Here is a 17,502-nt window from a genome sequence, read left to right as displayed (position 1 = left end):
TAATTTTTTCCAGTTAACACAATTTTTTTTGATCAACTTATTGAGAAAGAGCAATCCTGCCGTACTGTGTTCACTGGGAAAATAAATTCGGATTAATTCAGTGGTGGGGACTGTAGTGCCCGTGGGATCTTTTACGTCCACCTGAGGGGGCAGGCGGGGTCTCGGTTTAACGTCTCATCCGAAAGACGGCACCTCCAACAGTGCAGCACTCACTCAGCACTGCACTGGGAGAGGCAGCCTGGATAATGCCCTCAAGTCTCTGAAGTGGGGCTTGGACCCAGGGCCTTCTGACTCAGAGGCGAGAGACAGAGATCAAAGAGACAGAAAGAAAAAGTAAAAAAATTAAAATTAAGAATTTAAAAAGAAATGTCCAACAACAATTAAAATCTGAAAGAATGAGAATCCACACTTGTAATAGTTAATGTTCAGTGCCAGAGAGGTTGCTTGACAGTCATTAGGACTTACTACGCCGTTAACAGGGTGCTTAGACTTAAATGCCTTGGTGTACCTTTTTCTGGCGAGATTGGTTCGTATCCATCAGGTCAGTGCGGGAACTTCAAGCCGTTCCATTCATTTGAACGTGAGTCAACAGGAGAGATGTTGGTCTCGCGGAGTTTACGGAGGAGCCCAGCATCTGGTACAGGAACTTCCAGATTTCTGCCTTTGATTGCGCATGTGCTGTCGCCGGAAATTGCTGTACCAGATGCACAGAAATAACGTGAGCCCTGTTTAGCCTCGTCGTTATTTTCAGAGGAAAATCCGGCCCGTTAAGCTTAGACTTTACGAAGCACTGGCCAGACCAAACTTAAAATATCATATTCAGTCACATAACACACAAACAACATAGAGGAAACAGGTAAAGGAAACAGTGATGAGTCCCAGGGTAAGGGGATGAGCTATGAGGAAAGATTAGAAAAGCTTAAGCTTTACAATCTAAAAGTGGTATAGATAAGATAAAACCAGAATATTTCAAAGTATGCCAAGAAACTAGGGCCTAAAGGACACAGCTGGAAATCAATGTATAGTAAATTCAGAACAGATACTAGAAAAAAATAAATATTTGGAACAATCTATCAAATGTGATAACAGCATTACTCAAAGTTTAATTAGATGACATGACAGAAATGTTCATGTACTAGAGGGCTGAACTTTGATGGACCAAATGGCCTTTGTTTTTTATTTCTGACATTTCTTATGTTGTCAGGTATGGAATTCAGCTATGGAAAATGAAGGAACAGTATTCTCACCTACTGGGGCAGTCCACACTTAACACGAGGGTTCATATGAAATTCACACAGCATAATTAAATTGCCATATACTCAGTTCATAGTAGATACACCACAGGCCCATCGCATCTGTGTCGATTCTTTGATAGAGCTATCCAATTAGTCCCACTCCCTTCTCTTTCCCCGTAGCTCTGCAAATTTTTCCACTTCAAGTATTTATCCAATTCACTTTTGAAAGTTACTATTGAATCTGCTTCCACCGCCCTTTCAGGCAGTGAATTCCAGATCATAACAACTAGCTGCTTGAAAAAAATGTTTCCTCCTGTCGCCTCTGGCTCTTTTACCAATCACCTTAAATCTGTGTCCTCTGGTTACCGACCCTTCTGCCACTGGAAACAGTTTCTCCTTATTTATAGATAAGGTAGATAGTCAAAATCTTTTCCCAAAGGTAGGGGAGTCTATAACGAGGGGACATAGATTTAAGGTGAGAGGGGAGAGATACAAAAAGGTCCAGAGGGGCAATATTTTCCACTCAAAGGGTGGTGAGTGTCTGGAACGAGCTGCCAGAGGCAGTAGTAGAGGCGGGTACAATTTTGTCTTTTAAAACACATTTGTATAGTTACATGGGTAAGATGGGTATAGAGGGATATGGGCCAAGTGCAGGCAATTGGGACTAGCTTAGTGGTATAAACTGGGCGACATGGACATGTTAGGCCGAAGGGCCTGTTTCCATGTTGTAAACTTCTATGACTCTATGACTCTGTCAAAACCGTTCATGATTTTGAACACCTCAAATCAAATTGCCCCATAACCTTCTCTGTTCTAAGGAGAACAACCCCAGCTTCTCCAGTCTCTCCACATAACTGAAGTCCCTCATCCCTGGTACCATTCTAATAAATCTCCTCTGCACCATCTCCAAGGCCTTGACATCCTTCCTAAACTGTGGTGCCCAGAATTGAAGCCTAACCAGTGTTTTATAAAGGTTTAACATAACTTCCTTGCTTTTGTACTCTATGCCTCTATTAATAAAGCCCAGGATCGCCTATGCTTTTTTAACAGCCTTCTCAACTTGTCCTGCCACCTTCAAAGATTTGTGTATGTGCCCAGGTCTCTCCATTCCTGCACCCCCTTTAAAACTGTACCATTTAGTTTATATTGCCTCTCCTCGTTCTTTCTACCAAAATGTATCACTTCACACTTCTCTGCATTAAATTTCATCTGCCGTGTGACTGCCCATTTCACCAGTCTGTCTCTGTCCTCCTGAAGTCTGTTACTATCCTCTATATTTTTTTACTACATTTCCGAGTCTCATGTCATCTGCAAACTTTGAAATTATACCCTCTATACCCAAGTCCAGGTCATTAATATATATCAAAAAGAGCAGTGGTCTTAATACTGACCCCTGGGGAACATCACTGTAAACTTCCCTCCAGTCTGGAAAACAACCGTTCGCCACTACTCTCTGCTTCCTGTCCCCGAGACAATTTCGCATCCACGCTGCCCCTGTCCCTTTAATCCCATGCGCTTTAATTCAAACGTTGATTTGCTTCCGAGAAATGTCCTAGCTCTGCTTTATGTCAAGCAGGTTGCTTTGATTGCAGGTCAGTGTTATACGAGGGACATTACCTCATCTAACACTGAGGATGTGCAATACAAGATCGAGTATAGGCGGGAACTGAAAATGTTGTAGAAACTTTTTTGTTAGATAATGAGCTTAGTTCCTTAAAGGAAATTCAACAGAAAAGGAAGTGTGAAAATGTCGATTTTTTTAATGAAATGTTAATGTATGCAATTATGGCCCCCTTCAGTTGGTTTGTTAGGATTCTGAGAGCCTGGAGACTTTCAAAGGGCTTTTGCCTCACTGGTGGACACATCCCAAATCAGAATCCCAAGATCTGTCACCACCAGTAACTTGAGATATGTGTAAGTTAACGAGGACATGATTAAAACTTTGTACGTAGCCTCCATGATATGCACCCATCAGTCTGCAAGTATTAAAGCTCAGTGGCGCGTCAGCTGTGGCTCAGTGGGTCTCATTCACATCTCGGAATCAGATGGTGGTGGGTTCGAGTCCCACTCCAGAGAATTGAGCCCCATAATCCAGGCCGACATTCCCAGTGCAGGACTGAGGGAGTGCTGCAACGTCAGAGGTGCCGTCTTTCGGATGAGACGTTAAACCGAGGCCCCATCTGCCCTCTCAGCTGGATATAAAAGATCCAATGGCAATATTTCGAGGAAGAGCAGGGGAGTTCTCCCTGGTGTCCTGGCCAATATTTATCCCTCAACTAAAACAGATTACCTGGTCATTATCTCATTGTGTGACCTTCTGTGCGCAAATTGATTGCCTGTTTCCTACCTTACAACAGTAATTATGCTTCCAAAAATTACTTCATTGGCTGTGAAGCGCTTTGGGATGTCCTGAGGTTGCGAAAGGCGCTATAAAAATGCAACTCTTTCTTTCTCATGTACTGGAGTGATAAGCCTTGACGGTCAAATTTCCTCATTCCTGAGCTGTATTTATGTTCTTAACTCTATTTTGGACAATTCGATGAAAAGTGTCAGGTGTGAGACAGGTAGATGTTAAGCAGTAGCTGTTCACTTTAAGAATAGGAACAGTAGGGATTCAATCAGTGTTATTTACTATCATCACAATCCTTAAAGGAACAATTCCAAGCTCCAGAAATCAGGTGGCACAATGAGCAATACTTTTACTTACATCAAACTGAATCCCCAAATAGTTTACTGTGATCTCTATCCCTCGAGTGACCGGGTCTGTTTTACCCACTCGATCAAAGACGATATTTATTGTTGCCTGCAGTTTGAGTGGAGGGAAAGTACAGATCAAACATCTAACAAGACCAGGCTTATCTACAATAAATTAAATTTGAGTTACATTAGAACTTGTTCATGTTAACACATTTTAATGAAACCAAGAGATTGCTCCTGGACTGCTTAAAATGCCAGACCGAGAACAACAGAACGTGATTAGAAGGCTGGATGAATGCTAGCTTTGCAGCATTAAATTCAGTGTGGACATAAGTATGTGCACTTGGGTGTTTAAAGGATGCAAAACTAACTCGCTGAGCTCTTTATAGTTGACTCTGTTGTACAGAAATAACAAAACAGGAACAGGAGTAGGCCATTCAGCCCCTCAAGCCACCTCCGCCATTCTATCAGATCATAGCTTACCTGTATCTTAACTCCATCGACCCGCCTTGGTTCTGTAATCCTTAATACCCTTGCCTGACAAAAATCTATCAATCTCAGTTTTGACATTTTCAATTGACCCCCAGCCTCCACAGCGATGACGGATTGCACAGGCTTTATGGGCTTCAAATCTTAAACTGTTTCCCTGTGTCACTGCAGCAAATCTTAAACCACTGTCCCGTGCCACTGCAGCAAATCTTGGATGCCAGGGGTAAACAGATGTTCCTTGCGCACTGTTGCTACGGAGCAAATGATGGAAAATACATGGGATGACGTATTTCCATCATTTGAATATTACAATATGCACGCCCATATACGGGTGGACATATATGGTGTACATCAATCATCACTTCCGGGGTGGGGGAAATCGGAGGGTCCTAAAAATGAGCACGAACCCAATGGAACGTCCCCAATCCACATCCCACACAAAAATACATTTTTGGAGGGAGCTGGAAGATTGTAGCCAGGGTTTTGGCTGCAATTTTCCTTTTGGTGAGTTATGAATCTCGATTACTTTTGGGGACCCGAGGGGAGGCAGGTGCTTCTTGCAAAAGAGAAGGGAGAAATCAGAGGGCGAGTTTCCTCGGGCTGCTCATAATACACCAGAATGATACCGGGGCTAAAGGGTTAAGTTATGAGGACAGGTTGCACAGATTGGGCTTGTATTCCCTCGAGTATAGAAGATTAAGGGGTGATCTAATTGAGGTGTTGAAGGTGATTAAAGGATTCGATAGGGTGGATAGAGAGAAACTATTTCCTCTGGTGGGGGGAAGTCCAGAACAAGGGGGCATAACCTTAAAATTAGAGCTAGGCCGTTCAGGGGTGATGTCGGGAAGCACTTCTTCACACAAAGGGGAGTGGAAATCTGGAACTCTCTCCCCCAAAAAGCTGTTGAGGCTGGGGGTCAATTGAGAATTTCAAAACTGAGATTTATATATTTTTGTTGGGTAAGGGTATTAAAGGTTACGGAACCAAGGCAGGTAAATGGAGTTAAGATACAGATCAGCCATGATCTAACTGAATGGCGGAACAGGCTCAAGGGGCTGAATAGGAACATAGGAACAGGAGTTGGCTATTTAGCTCCTCAAGCCATTCAATGAGATCATGGCTGATCTGTGACCTAACTCCGTATACCCGCCTTAGCCCCATATCCCTTAATACCTTTTGGTTAACAAAAATCTCTCAATCTCAGATTTAAAATTAACAGTTGAACTAGCAGCAACTGCCGTTTGCAGAAGAGAGTTCCAAACTTCTATCGCCCTCCGCTCCTGAAAGTCCTGGCTCTAATTTTTAGGCTATGTCCCCTAGTCCTAGACTCCCCAACCAGCAGAAATAGTTTCTCTCTATCCACCCTATCAGTTCCCCTTAATATCTTGAAAACTTCGACCAAATTACCCTTTAATCTTCTAAATTCCAGGGAATACAACCCTAGTTTGTGTAATTCAACCCTTGGAGTCCAGGTATTATTCTAGTAAATCTACACTGCACTCCCTCCAAGGCCAATATATCCTTCCTAAGGTGCGATGCCCAGAACTGAACACAGTACTCCAGGTGTGGTCTAATCAGGGTTTTGTATAGCTGCAGCATAACTTCTACCCCCTTGTATTCTCGTCCTCTAGATTTAAAGGCCAGCATTCCATTAGCCTTTCTGATTATTTTCTGTACCTGTCCATGACGTTTTAATGATCTATGTACATGGACCCCTAAGTCTCTTTGGACCTCCACTGTTGGAGCTTTTCACCATTTAGAAAGTACTCTGATCTATCCTGTTTAGGTCCAAAGTGGATGACCTCACACTTGCCTACATTGAAATCCATTTGCCACAGTTTTGCTCATTCACTTAATCTATTAATATCGCTGAATGGCCTCCTCCTACTCCTATTCCTTTGTTCCTATGTAAGACACTGCTGCACTTGGCTCGTCTCAGAGTAGCACTGGCCTACCCTGTAGCCAGCCAGCAATGGTGTCGTGTGCAGGAGAAAAAGAGGGAAGGACACGTTTACTGACAACTCAACTTAAACACGTGAAGCGTTCAGTCCTGAAAATATCTTCTTGTCGTCTTTGTTTCGTGGGACTGGGGTTTGTGGACTATAAATGGCTGATTAATACTGAAAGCACTCCCATCAACACTTTCCTTCCCCTTTAAGTGTGCAGCAGTGCCATGTAGTAGGTTTATACTCACCATAAAGATTTTCCAGACACAGTATATGGAGAAAAAATAACCCAAGAAATTAAAATATTTTCCTTTAAATGTTTTCGAGTATTCAATTCTTTCCTGTAAAAGATAAAAAGGACATATGCTTTTAGCACCAAATTTCTGCTTCCCTGGGATATTTCTGTTGTGGTGAGGAAGGGACAGAGGTCATAGGTCAACTCCATTAAACCTTTGGGGAAGATTTGGAATTCTCTCAATCCAGTTATTTTCCATTCCCATACAACGTTGGTGCTCATGATCTCTTTGTTGTGCTTGACTGCATCAAAGCTCTTCAATTTCTACAGAGTGTAGTGGGTCAAAGGCAAGAAAACAATATTGTGATGTGAAAAACAAGGCCTTGATTTAAAACACTTCCCAAGGAAGTTATGCTAAACCTTTATAAATCACTGGTTAGGCCTCAGCTGGAATATTGTGTCCAATTCTGGGCACGACACTTTAGGATGTCAAGGCCCTGGAGAGGGTGCAGAGGAGATTTACTAGATTGGTACCAGGGATGAGGGACATCAATTTTTTTTTTATTCGTTCGTGGGATGTGGACGTCGCTGGCGAGGCCAGCATTTATTGCCCATCCCTAATTGCCCTTGAGAAGGTGGTGGTGAGCCGCCGCCTTGAACCGCTGCAGTCCGTATGGTGAAGGTTCTCTCACAGTGCTCTTAGGAAGGGAGTTCCAGGATTTTGACCCAGCGGCGATGAAGGAACGGCGATGTATTTTCAAGTCAGGATGGTGTGTGACTTGGTGCAAGGGTCAAGGATGTCTCGGAGCGGCTGCAGGACATTCTGGAGGGGGAGGGTGAACAGCCAGTTGTCGTGGTGCATATAGGCACCAACGATATAGGTAAAAAACAGGATGAGGTCCTACAAGCTGAATTTAGGGAGTTAGGAGTTAAACTAAAGAGTAGGACCTCAAAGGTAGTAATCTCAGGATTGCTACCAGTGCCACGGGTTAGTCAGAGTAGGAATGACAGGATAGCTAAGATGAATACGTGGCTTGAGAGATGGTGCAAGCTGGAGGGATTCAAATTCCTGGGCCATTGGAACCGGTTCTGGGGGAGGTGGGACCAGTACAAATTGGACGGTCTGCATCTGGGCAGGACTGGAACCAATGTCCTAGGGGGAGTGTTTGCCAGTGCTGTTGGGGAGGGTTTAAACTAATGTGGCAGGGGGATGGGAACCGATGCAGGAAGTCAGTGGGAAATAAAGTGGTGACAGAAACAAAAGGCAGTAAGGGAGAGTGTACAGAACATGACCAGACAGATGGTCTGAGAAAGCAGGGCAAAGACCAAGGGAAGTCTAGATTAAACTGCATTTATTTCAATGCAAGAAGTCTGATGGGCAAGGCAGATGAACTCAGGGCATGGATGGGTACATGGGACTGGGATGTTATAGCTATTACTGAAACATGGCTAAGGGAGGGGCAGGACTGGCAGCTCAATGTTCCAGGGTACAGATGCTATAGGAAAGATAGAGCAGGAGGTAAGAGAGGAGGGGGAGTTGCGTTCTTGATTAGGGAGAACATCACGGCAGTAGTGAGAGGGGATATATCCGAGGGTTCGCCCACTGAGTCCATATGGGTAGAACTGAAAAATAAGAAGGGAGAGATCACTTTGATAGGATTGTACTACAGACCCCCAAATAGTCAACGGGAAATTGAGGAGCAAATATGTAAGGAGATTACAGACAGCTGCAAGAAAAATAGGGTGGTAATAGTAGGGGACTTTAACTTTCCCAACATTGACTGGGACAGCCATAGCATTAGGGGCTTGGATGGAGAGAAATTTGTTGAGTGTATTCAGGAGGAATTTCTCATTCAGTATGTGGATGGCCCGACTAGAGAGGGGGCAAAACTTGACCTCCTCTTGGGAAATAAGGAAGGGCAGGTGACAGAAGTGTTAGTGAGGGATCACTTTGGGACCAGTGATCATAATTCCATTAGTTTTAAGATAGCTATGGAGAAGGATAGGTCTGGCCCAAAAGTTAAAATTCTAAATTGGGGAAAGGCCAATTTTGATGGTATTAGACAGGAACTTTCAGAAGTTGATTGGGAGAGTCTGTTGGCAGGCAAAGGGACGTCTGGTAAGTGGGAGGCTTTCAAAAGTGTGTTAACCAGGGTTCAGGGTAAGCACATTCCTTATAAAGTGAAGGGCAAGGCTGGTAGAAGTAGGGAACCTTGGATGACTCGGGAGATTGAGGCACTAGTCAAAAATAAGAAGGAGGCATATGACATGCATAGGCAGCTGGGATCAAGTGGATCCCTTGAAGAGTATAGAGATTGCCGGAGTAGAGTTAAGAGAGAAATCAGGAGGGCAAAAAGGGGATATGAGATTGCTTTGGCAGATCAGGCAAAGGTGAATCCAAAGAGCTTCTACAAATACATAAAGGGCAAAAGGGTAACTAGGGAGAGAGTAGGGCCTCTTAAGGATCAACAAGGTCATCTAAGTGCGGAACCACAAGAGATGGGTGAGATCCTGAATGAATATTTCACATCGGTATTTACGGTTGAGAAAGGCATGGATGTTAGGGAACTTGGGGAAATAAATAGTGATGTCTTGAGGAGTGTACATATTACAGAGAGGGAGGTGCTGGAAGTCTTAATGCGCATCAAGGTAGATAAATCTCCGGGACCTGATGAAATGTATCCCAGGACGTTATGGGAGGTTAGGGAGGAAATTGCGGGTCCCCTAGCAGAGATATTTGAATCATCCACCGCTACAGGTGAGGTGCCTGAAGATTGGAGGGTAGCAAATGTTGTGCCTTTGTTTAAGAAGGGCGGCAGGGAAAAGCCTGGGAACTACAGACCAGTGAGCCTGACATCTGTAGTGGGTAAGTTGTTAGAGGGTATTCTGAGGGACAGGATCTACAGGCATTTGGAGAGGCAGGGACTAATTAGGAACAGTCAGCATGGTTTTGTGAGAGGAAAATCATGTCTCACGAATTTGATTGAGTTTTTTGAAGGGGTAACCAAGAAGATAGATGAGGGCTGTGCAGTAGACGTGGTCTACATGGACTTCAGCAAAGCATTTGACAAGGTACCGCATGGTAGGTTGTTACATAAGGTTAAATCTCATGGGATCCAAGGTGAGGTAGCCAATTGGATACAAAATTGGCTTGACGACAGAAGACAGAGGGTGGTTGTCGAGGGTTGTTTTTCAAACTGGATGCCTGTGTCCAGCGGTGTGCCTCAGGGATCGGTGCTGGGTCCGCTGTTATTTGTTATTTATATTAATGATTTGGATGAGAATTTAGGAGGCATGGTTAGTAAGTTTGCAGATGACACCAAGATTGGTGGCATTGTGGACAGTGAAGAAGGTTATCTAGGATTGCAACGGGATCTTGATAAATTGGGCCAGTGGGCCGATGAATGGCAGATGGAGTTTAATTTAGATAAATGTGAGGTGATGCATTTTGGTAGATCGAATCGGGCCAGGACCTACTCCGTTAATGGTAGGGCGTTGGGGAGAGTTATAGAACAAAGAGATCTAGGAGTACAGATTCATAGCTCCTTGAAAGTGGAGTCACAGGTGGATAGGGTGGTGAAGAAGGCATTCAGCATGCTTGGTTTCATTGGTCAGAACATTGAATGCAGGAGTTGGGATGTCTTGTTGAAGTTGTACAGGGCATTGGTGAGGCCACACTTGGAGTACTGTGTACAGTTCTGGTCACCCTATTATAGAAAGGATATTATTAAACTAGAAAGAGTGCAGAAAAGATTTACTAGGATGCTACCGGGACTTGATGGTTTGACTTACAGGGAGAGGTTAGACAGACTGGGACTTTATTCCCTGGAGAGTAGGAGGTTAAGGGGTGATCTTATAGAAGTCTATAAAATAATGAGGGGCATAGATAAGGTCGATAGTCAAAATCTTTTCCCAAAGGTAGGGGAGTCTATAACGAGGGGGCACAGATTTAAGGTGAGAGGGGAGAGATACAAAAGGATCCAGAGGGGCAATTTTTTCACTCAAAGGGTGGTGAGTGTCTGGAACGAGCTGCCAGAGGCAGTAGTAGAGGCGGGTACAATTTTGTCTTTTAAAAAGCATTTGGACAGTTACATGGGGAAGATGGGTATCGAGGGATATGGGCCAAGTGCAGGCAATTGGGACTAGCTTAGTGGTATAAACTGGGCGACATGGACATGTTGGGCCGAAGGGCCTGTTTCCATGTTGTAACTTCTATGATTCTATGATTCTATGATTGCCTGGCACTTATCAGCCCAAGCCTGGATGTTGTCCAGGTCATGCTGCATGCGGGCTCGGACTGCTTCATTATTTGAGGGGTTGCGAACGGAACGGAACACTGTGCAATCATCAGCGAACATCCCCATTTCTGACCGTATGATGGAGGGAAGGTCATTGATGAAGCAGCTGAAGATGGTTGGGCCCAGGACAGTGCCCTGAGGAACTCCTGCAGCAATGCCCTGGGGCTGAGATGATTCGCCTCCAACAACCACTACCATCTTCCTTTGTGCTAGGTATGACTCCAGCCACTGGAGAGTTTTCCCCCCGATTCCCATTGACTTCAATTTTACCAGGGCTCCTCGGTCAAATTACATGGAGAGACTGGAGAAGCTGGGATTGTTCTTCTTAGAGCAGAGAAGATTTAATAGGTGTTCAAAATCATGAAGAGTTTTGATAGAGTAAATAAGGAGAAACTGTTTCCAGTGGCAGAAGGGTTGGTGGCAGAGGACACAGATTTAAGAAAACTGGCAAAAGAACCAGGGGGGAGATGAGGAGATTTTTTTTTTACGCAGCGCATTATGATCTGGAATGCACTGCTTGAAAGGGTGGTGGAAGCAGATTCAATAATAACTTTCAAAAGGGAATTGGATAAATACTTGAAAGGGAGAAATTTGCAGGGCTTTGGGGAAAGAGCAGGGGAGTGGGTCTAATTGGACAGCACTTTTAAAGAGCCAGCACAGGCACGATGGGCCAAATGGCCTCCTCCTGTGCTGTAAGATTCTGATTCTATGATTTAATTCAGGAAATGATTTATCTCCTTCTATACCGTGCATTTTCTTGAGGCAATTATCCTGATTCTTTTGTAACGTCACTTCCTAAATTGATTTGCCATCGTGTCTTTATTACCACAGATAGAAAATGTAGGGGAAAATGTGCTGATGCTACTTAAAAAAAAGTTACTTTCCCATCGCACTCAAGCCAGCAAATGACTATACTCACAATAAGTTTTCTTTCCGAAGCACATTAAGCCAATTGTCCAGGTAACAATCGGAAGAACAATAAACAAGAGAATTTGGGATGCAGAGAATAACCTCCCAAAGCTTGCTTCAAATAATTTTTTTTCTTGTATTAAAACGTTACAAGGATCAGATTTTATTTATAGCACTCGCAGATCTCAGGTGGCATTGCTCGCAGCAAGCCAGACGATAAACGATTTTAGAAAGACAGGAGTGTTATACCATGTAATGCAGTACATACTATTGGAGCAGTGTCTCTTTAACACCACAGAGTATGACTCTTAAACCAAGATTCAGGATATTCAGAATGCAACTGGTGTTTGGTAAGTGAACTCTCCAAACTGGAATGTAACGGTCAGTTTAAGGATTCAGCTCAGAAGTGCCCAGCATTGTTTTTGCATCTGCAATAAAGAGTGACATCTGCATACACAGATATTTCATTCTTAATATATTAGTCAATCACCCATGGTGCCGCACACAGGGAATCAAGAGCAAGTGTAGTCTACAGGTGTAAACAATTTTATAACACCAAGTTATAGTCCAGCAATTTTATTTTAAATTCACAAGCTTTCGGAGGCTTCCTCCTTCGTCAGGTGAACGATGTGATAGTCTACAGGTGAAAGAGGGTTGCAGGGTGGGGAACAGGAGGAGGCCATTCAGCCCCTCGAGCCTGTTCCGCCATTCAATTAGATTATGGCCGATCTGTATCTCAACTCCATCTACCCACTTTGGTTCAGTAACCCTTAAATCCCTTGCGGAGCAGGAGTAGGCCATACGGCCCCTCGAGCCTGCCCCGTCATTCAATAAGATCATGGCTGATCTTCGACCTCAACTCCACTTTCCCACCCGATCCCCATATCCCTTGATTCCCCTAGAGTCCAAAAATCTACTGATCTCAGTCTTGAATACACTCAATGACTGAGCATGCACAGCCCCCTGGGGTAGAGAATTCTAAAGATTCACAACCCTCTGGTTGAAGAAATTCCTCCTCATCTCAGTCTTAAATGGCCGACCTCTTATCCTGTGACTATGCCCCCGAGTTCTAGACTCTCCAGCCATGAGAAACTTTTATATTATGCTTTGATTTTATATTATTTGTAGTTAAATAGCAAAACTTAGAGAAGGAGAGCTGGTTGGAGCATCAGCAGCTTACATTCAGTAGAAGAGCTGAGGGGCACAAAACTGAGGCTGCAGCACCATCACTGGCAAGAAGGTATAACTACAGCATGGCAAGTTTATACAGATATTTTCCATCATTAATGTTCACTCCGGAATTTTTTTTATTCGTTCATGGGATGTGGGTGTCGCTGGCGAGGCCGGCATTTATTGCCCATCCCTAATTGCCCTTGAGAAGGTGGTGGTGAGCCGCCTTCTTGAACCGCTGCAGTCCGTGTGGTGAAGGTTCTCCCACAGTGCTGTTAGGAAGGGAGTTCCAGGATTTTGACCCAGCGACGATGAAGGAACGGCGATATATTTCCAAGTCGGGATGGTGTTTGACTCGGAGGGGAACGTGCAGGTGGTGTTGCTCCCATGTACCTGCTGCCCTTGTCCTTCTAGGTGGTAGAGGTCGTGGGTTTGGGAGGTGCTGTCGAAGAAGCCTTGGTGAGTTGCTGCAGTGCATCCTGTGGATGGTGCACACTGCAGCCACGGTGCGCCGGTGGTGAAGGGAGTGAATGTTTAGGGTGGTGGATGGGGTGCCAATCAAGCGGGCTGCTTTGTCCTGGATGATGTCGAGCTTCTTGAGTGTTGTTGGAGCTGCACTCATCCAGGCAAGTGGAGAGTATTCCATCACACTCCTGACTTGTGCCTTGTAGATGGTGGAAAGGCTTTGGGGAGTCAGGAGGTGAGTCACTCGCCACAGAATACCCAGCCTCTGACCTGCTCTCGTAGCCACAGTATTTATATGGCTGGTCCAGTTAAGTTTCTGGTCAATGGTGACCCCCAGGATGTTGATGGTGGGGGATTCAGCGACGGTAATGCCGTTGAATGTTAAGGGGAGGTGGTTAGACTCTCTCTTGTTGGAGATGGTCATTGCCTGGCACTTGTCTGGCACGAATGTTACTTGCCACTTATCAGCCCAAGCCTGGATGTTGTCCAGGTCTTGCTGCATACAGGCACGGACTGCTTCATTATTTGAGGGATTGCAAATGGAACTGAACACTGTGCAGTCATCAGCGAACATCCCCATTTCTGACCTTATGATGGAGGGAAGGTCATTGATGAAGCAGCTGAAGATGGTTGGGCCTCGGACACTGCCCTGAGGAACTCCTGCAGCAATGTCCTGGGGCTGAGATGATTGGCCACCAACAACCACTACCATCTTCCTTTGTGCTAGGTATGACTCCAGCCACTGGAGAGTTTTCCCCCTGATTCTTATTGACTTCAATTTTACTAGGACTCCTTGATGCCACACTCGGTCAAATGCTGCCTTGATGTTAAGAGCAGTCACTCTCACCTCACCTCTGGAATTCAGCTCTTTTGTCCATGTTTGGACCAAGGCTGTAATGAGGTCTGGAGCCGAGTGGTCCTGGCGGAACCCAAACCAAGCATCGGTGAGCAGGTTATTGGTGAGTAAGTGCCGCTTGATAGCACTGTCGCCGACACCTTCCATCACTTCGCTGATGATTGAGAGTAGACTGATGGGGCGGTAATTGGCCGGATTGGATTTGTCCTGCTTTTTGTGGACAGGACATACCTGGGCAATTTTCCACATTAGAAACATAGAAAATAGGAGCAAGAGTAGGCTATTCGGCCCTTCGGGCCTGCTCCGCCATTCAAAATGATTATGGCTGATCGTCTAACTCAGTACCGTGTTCCTGCTTTTTCCCCATATCCCTTGATCCCTTTAGCATTAAGAAATATATCTATCTCCTTCTTGAATACATCTAATGACTTGGCCTCCGCTGCCTTCTGTGGTAGAGAATTCCACAGGTGCACCATCCTCTGAGTGAAGAAATTTCTCCTCATCCTGGTTTTAAATGGCATACCCCGTATCCTGAGACTGTGACCCCTGGTTCTGGACTCCCCATCCATCGGGAACATCCTCCATGCATCTAGTCTGTCTGGGCCTGTTAGAATTTTATATGTTTCGATGAGATCTCCTCTCATTCTTCTAAACTCGAGTGAATATAGGCCTAGTCGACCCAATCTCTCCTCATACGTCAGTCCTGCCATCCCAGGAATCAGTCTGGTAAACCTTTGTTGCACTCCCTCCATGGCAAGGACATCTTTCCTCAGATAAGGAGACCAAAACTGCACACAATACTCCAGATGTGGTCTCACCGAGGCCCTGTACAACTGCAGTAAGACATCCCTGTTCCTGTACTCAAATCCTCTTGCAATGAACGCCAACATACCATTCGCCTTCCTAACTGCTTGCTGCACCTGAATGCTCGCTTTCAGCGACTGGTGTACAAGGACACCCAGGTCTCGTTGCACCTCCCCTTTTCCCAATCTATCACCATTCAAATAATAATCTGTCTTCTTGTTTTTACAACCAAAGTGGATAAACTCACATTTATCCACGTTATACTGCATTGTCGGGTAGATGCCAGTGTTGTAGCTGTACTGGAACAGTTTGGCTAGAGGTGCGGCTAGTTCTGGAGCACAAGTCTTCAGCACTACAGCTGGGATGTTGTCGGGGCCCATAGCCTTTGCTTTATCCAGTGCACTCAGCCGTTTCTTGATATCACGTGGAGTGAATCGAATTGGCTGGAGACTGGCTTCTGTGATGGTGGGGATATCGGGAGGAGGCCGAGATGGATCATCCACTCAGCATTTCTGGCTGAAGATGGTTGCAAACTTGTCTTTTGCACTCACGTGCTGGACTCCGCCATCATTGAGGATGGGGATGTTTACAGAGCCTTCGCCTCCCGTTAGTTGTTTAATTGTCCACCACCATTCACGACTGGATGTGGCAGGACTGCAGAGCTTTGATCTGATCCATTGGTTGTGGAATCGCTTAGCTCTGTCTATAGCATGTTGCTTCCGCTGTTTAGCATGCATGTAGTCCTGTGTTGTAGCTTCACCAGGTTGGCACCTCATTTTTCGGTACGCCTGGTGCTGCTCCTGGCATGCTCTTCTACACTCCTCATTGAACCAGGGTTTATCCCCTGGCTTGTTGGTAATGGTAGAGTGAGGAATATGCTGGGCCATGAGGTTACAGATTGTGCTGGAATACAATTCTGCTGCTGCTGATGGCCCGCAGCGCCTCATGGATGCCCAGTTTTGAGCTGCTAGATCTGTTCTGAATCTATCCCATTTAGCATGGTGATAGTGCCACACAACACGTTGGATGGTGTCCTCAGTGCAAAGATGGGACTTCGTCTCCACAAGGACTGTGCGGTGGTCATTCCTACCAATACTGTCATGGACAGATGCATTTGCGACAGGTCGATTGGCAAGGACGAGGTCAAGTAAGTTTCTCCCTCATGTTTGTTCGCTCACCACCTGTCGCAGGCCCAGTCTGGCAGCTATGTCCTTCAGGACTCGGCCAGCTCGGTCAGTCGTGGTGCTACCGAGCCACTTTTGGTGATGGACATTGAAGTCCCCCCTCACCCCCCAGAGTACATTCTGTGCCCTTGCTACCCTTAGTGCTTCCTCCAAGTGGTGCTCAACGTGGAGGAGGACTGATTCATCAGCTGAGGGAGGACGGTAGGTGGTAATCAGCAGGAGGTTTCCTTGCCCATGTTTGACCTGATGCCATGAGATTTCATGGGGTCCAGAGTCAATGTTGAGGACTCCCAGGGCCACTCCCTCCTGACTGTATATCACTGTACCGCCACCTCTGGTGGGTCTGTCCTGCCGGTGGGACAGGACATACCCAGGGATGGTGATGGAAGACTCTGGGACGTTGGCTGAAAGGTATGATTCTGTGAGTATGGCTAGGTCAGGCTGTTGCTTGACTAGTCTGTGGGACAGCTCTCCCAATTTTGGCACAAGTCCCCAGATGTTAGTGAGAAGGACTTTTCAGGGTCGACTGGGCTTGGTTTGCCTTTATCGTGTCCGGTGCCTAGTGGTCCGATGCCAGGTGGTCCGTCCGGTTTTATTCTTATTGTGACTTTTTTTAGCGAGATTTTACAACTGAGTGGCTTGCTAGGCCATTTCAGAAGGCAATTAAGAATCAACCACATTGCTGTGGGTTTGGAGTCACATATAGGCCAGACCAGGTAAGGACGGCTGGTTTCCTTCCCTAAAGGACATTAGTGAACCAGATGGGTTTTTACGACAATCCGGTCGTTTCATGGCCACCATTACTGGTACGAGTTTTTTTAATTCCAGATTTTATTTAATTAATTGAATTTAAATTCCCCAGCTGCTGTGGCGGGATTTGAACTCATGACTCCGGATTATTAGTCCAGGCCTCTGGATTATTAGTTCAGTAACATAACCACTTTGCTCCCGTACCCTATATATAAAATGGGAAAAGTTGACGCAAAATTGTGACAAGAAGCAAACCTGAAAAGGGCGGTGGAAGCAGATTCAATAGTAACTTCCCAAAGGGGATTGGATAAATACTTGAAAAGGAAACATTTGCAGGGCTATGGGGAAAGAGCAAGGGGGGGAGTGGGACTAATTGGTCAGCTCTTTCAAAGGGCCGAGTGGCCTCCTTCTGTGCTGTATCACTCTATTCTGTAAGAAGTCGGGTTTTATGAAAAGGGAGTATG

The 17,502-nt window shown here is 45.3% G+C and overlaps 1 protein-coding gene across 1 annotated transcript in view; it reads right to left on the bottom strand.

Moving 5' to 3' along the window:
• The window catches only part of si:ch73-390b10.2 (Golgi pH regulator), a 59,104-nt gene that overhangs the window by 7,671 nt on the left and 33,931 nt on the right, over positions 1-17,502 (bottom strand). The window contains exons 10-11 of the mRNA XM_067986617.1: positions 6,616-6,708; positions 3,943-4,038 (exon numbers count right to left, since the gene is read on the bottom strand). Coding sequence (XP_067842718.1) covers positions 3,943-4,038; positions 6,616-6,708 — 189 coding nt within the window. The remainder of the gene's footprint in view (positions 1-3,942; positions 4,039-6,615; positions 6,709-17,502) is intronic.

This window comes from Heptranchias perlo, chromosome 6 (genome assembly GCF_035084215.1).
Source record: "Heptranchias perlo isolate sHepPer1 chromosome 6, sHepPer1.hap1, whole genome shotgun sequence".
NCBI classification, from domain to species: domain Eukaryota; kingdom Metazoa; phylum Chordata; class Chondrichthyes; order Hexanchiformes; family Hexanchidae; genus Heptranchias; species Heptranchias perlo.
This window is presented reverse-complemented; position numbering and strand designations above follow the sequence as displayed.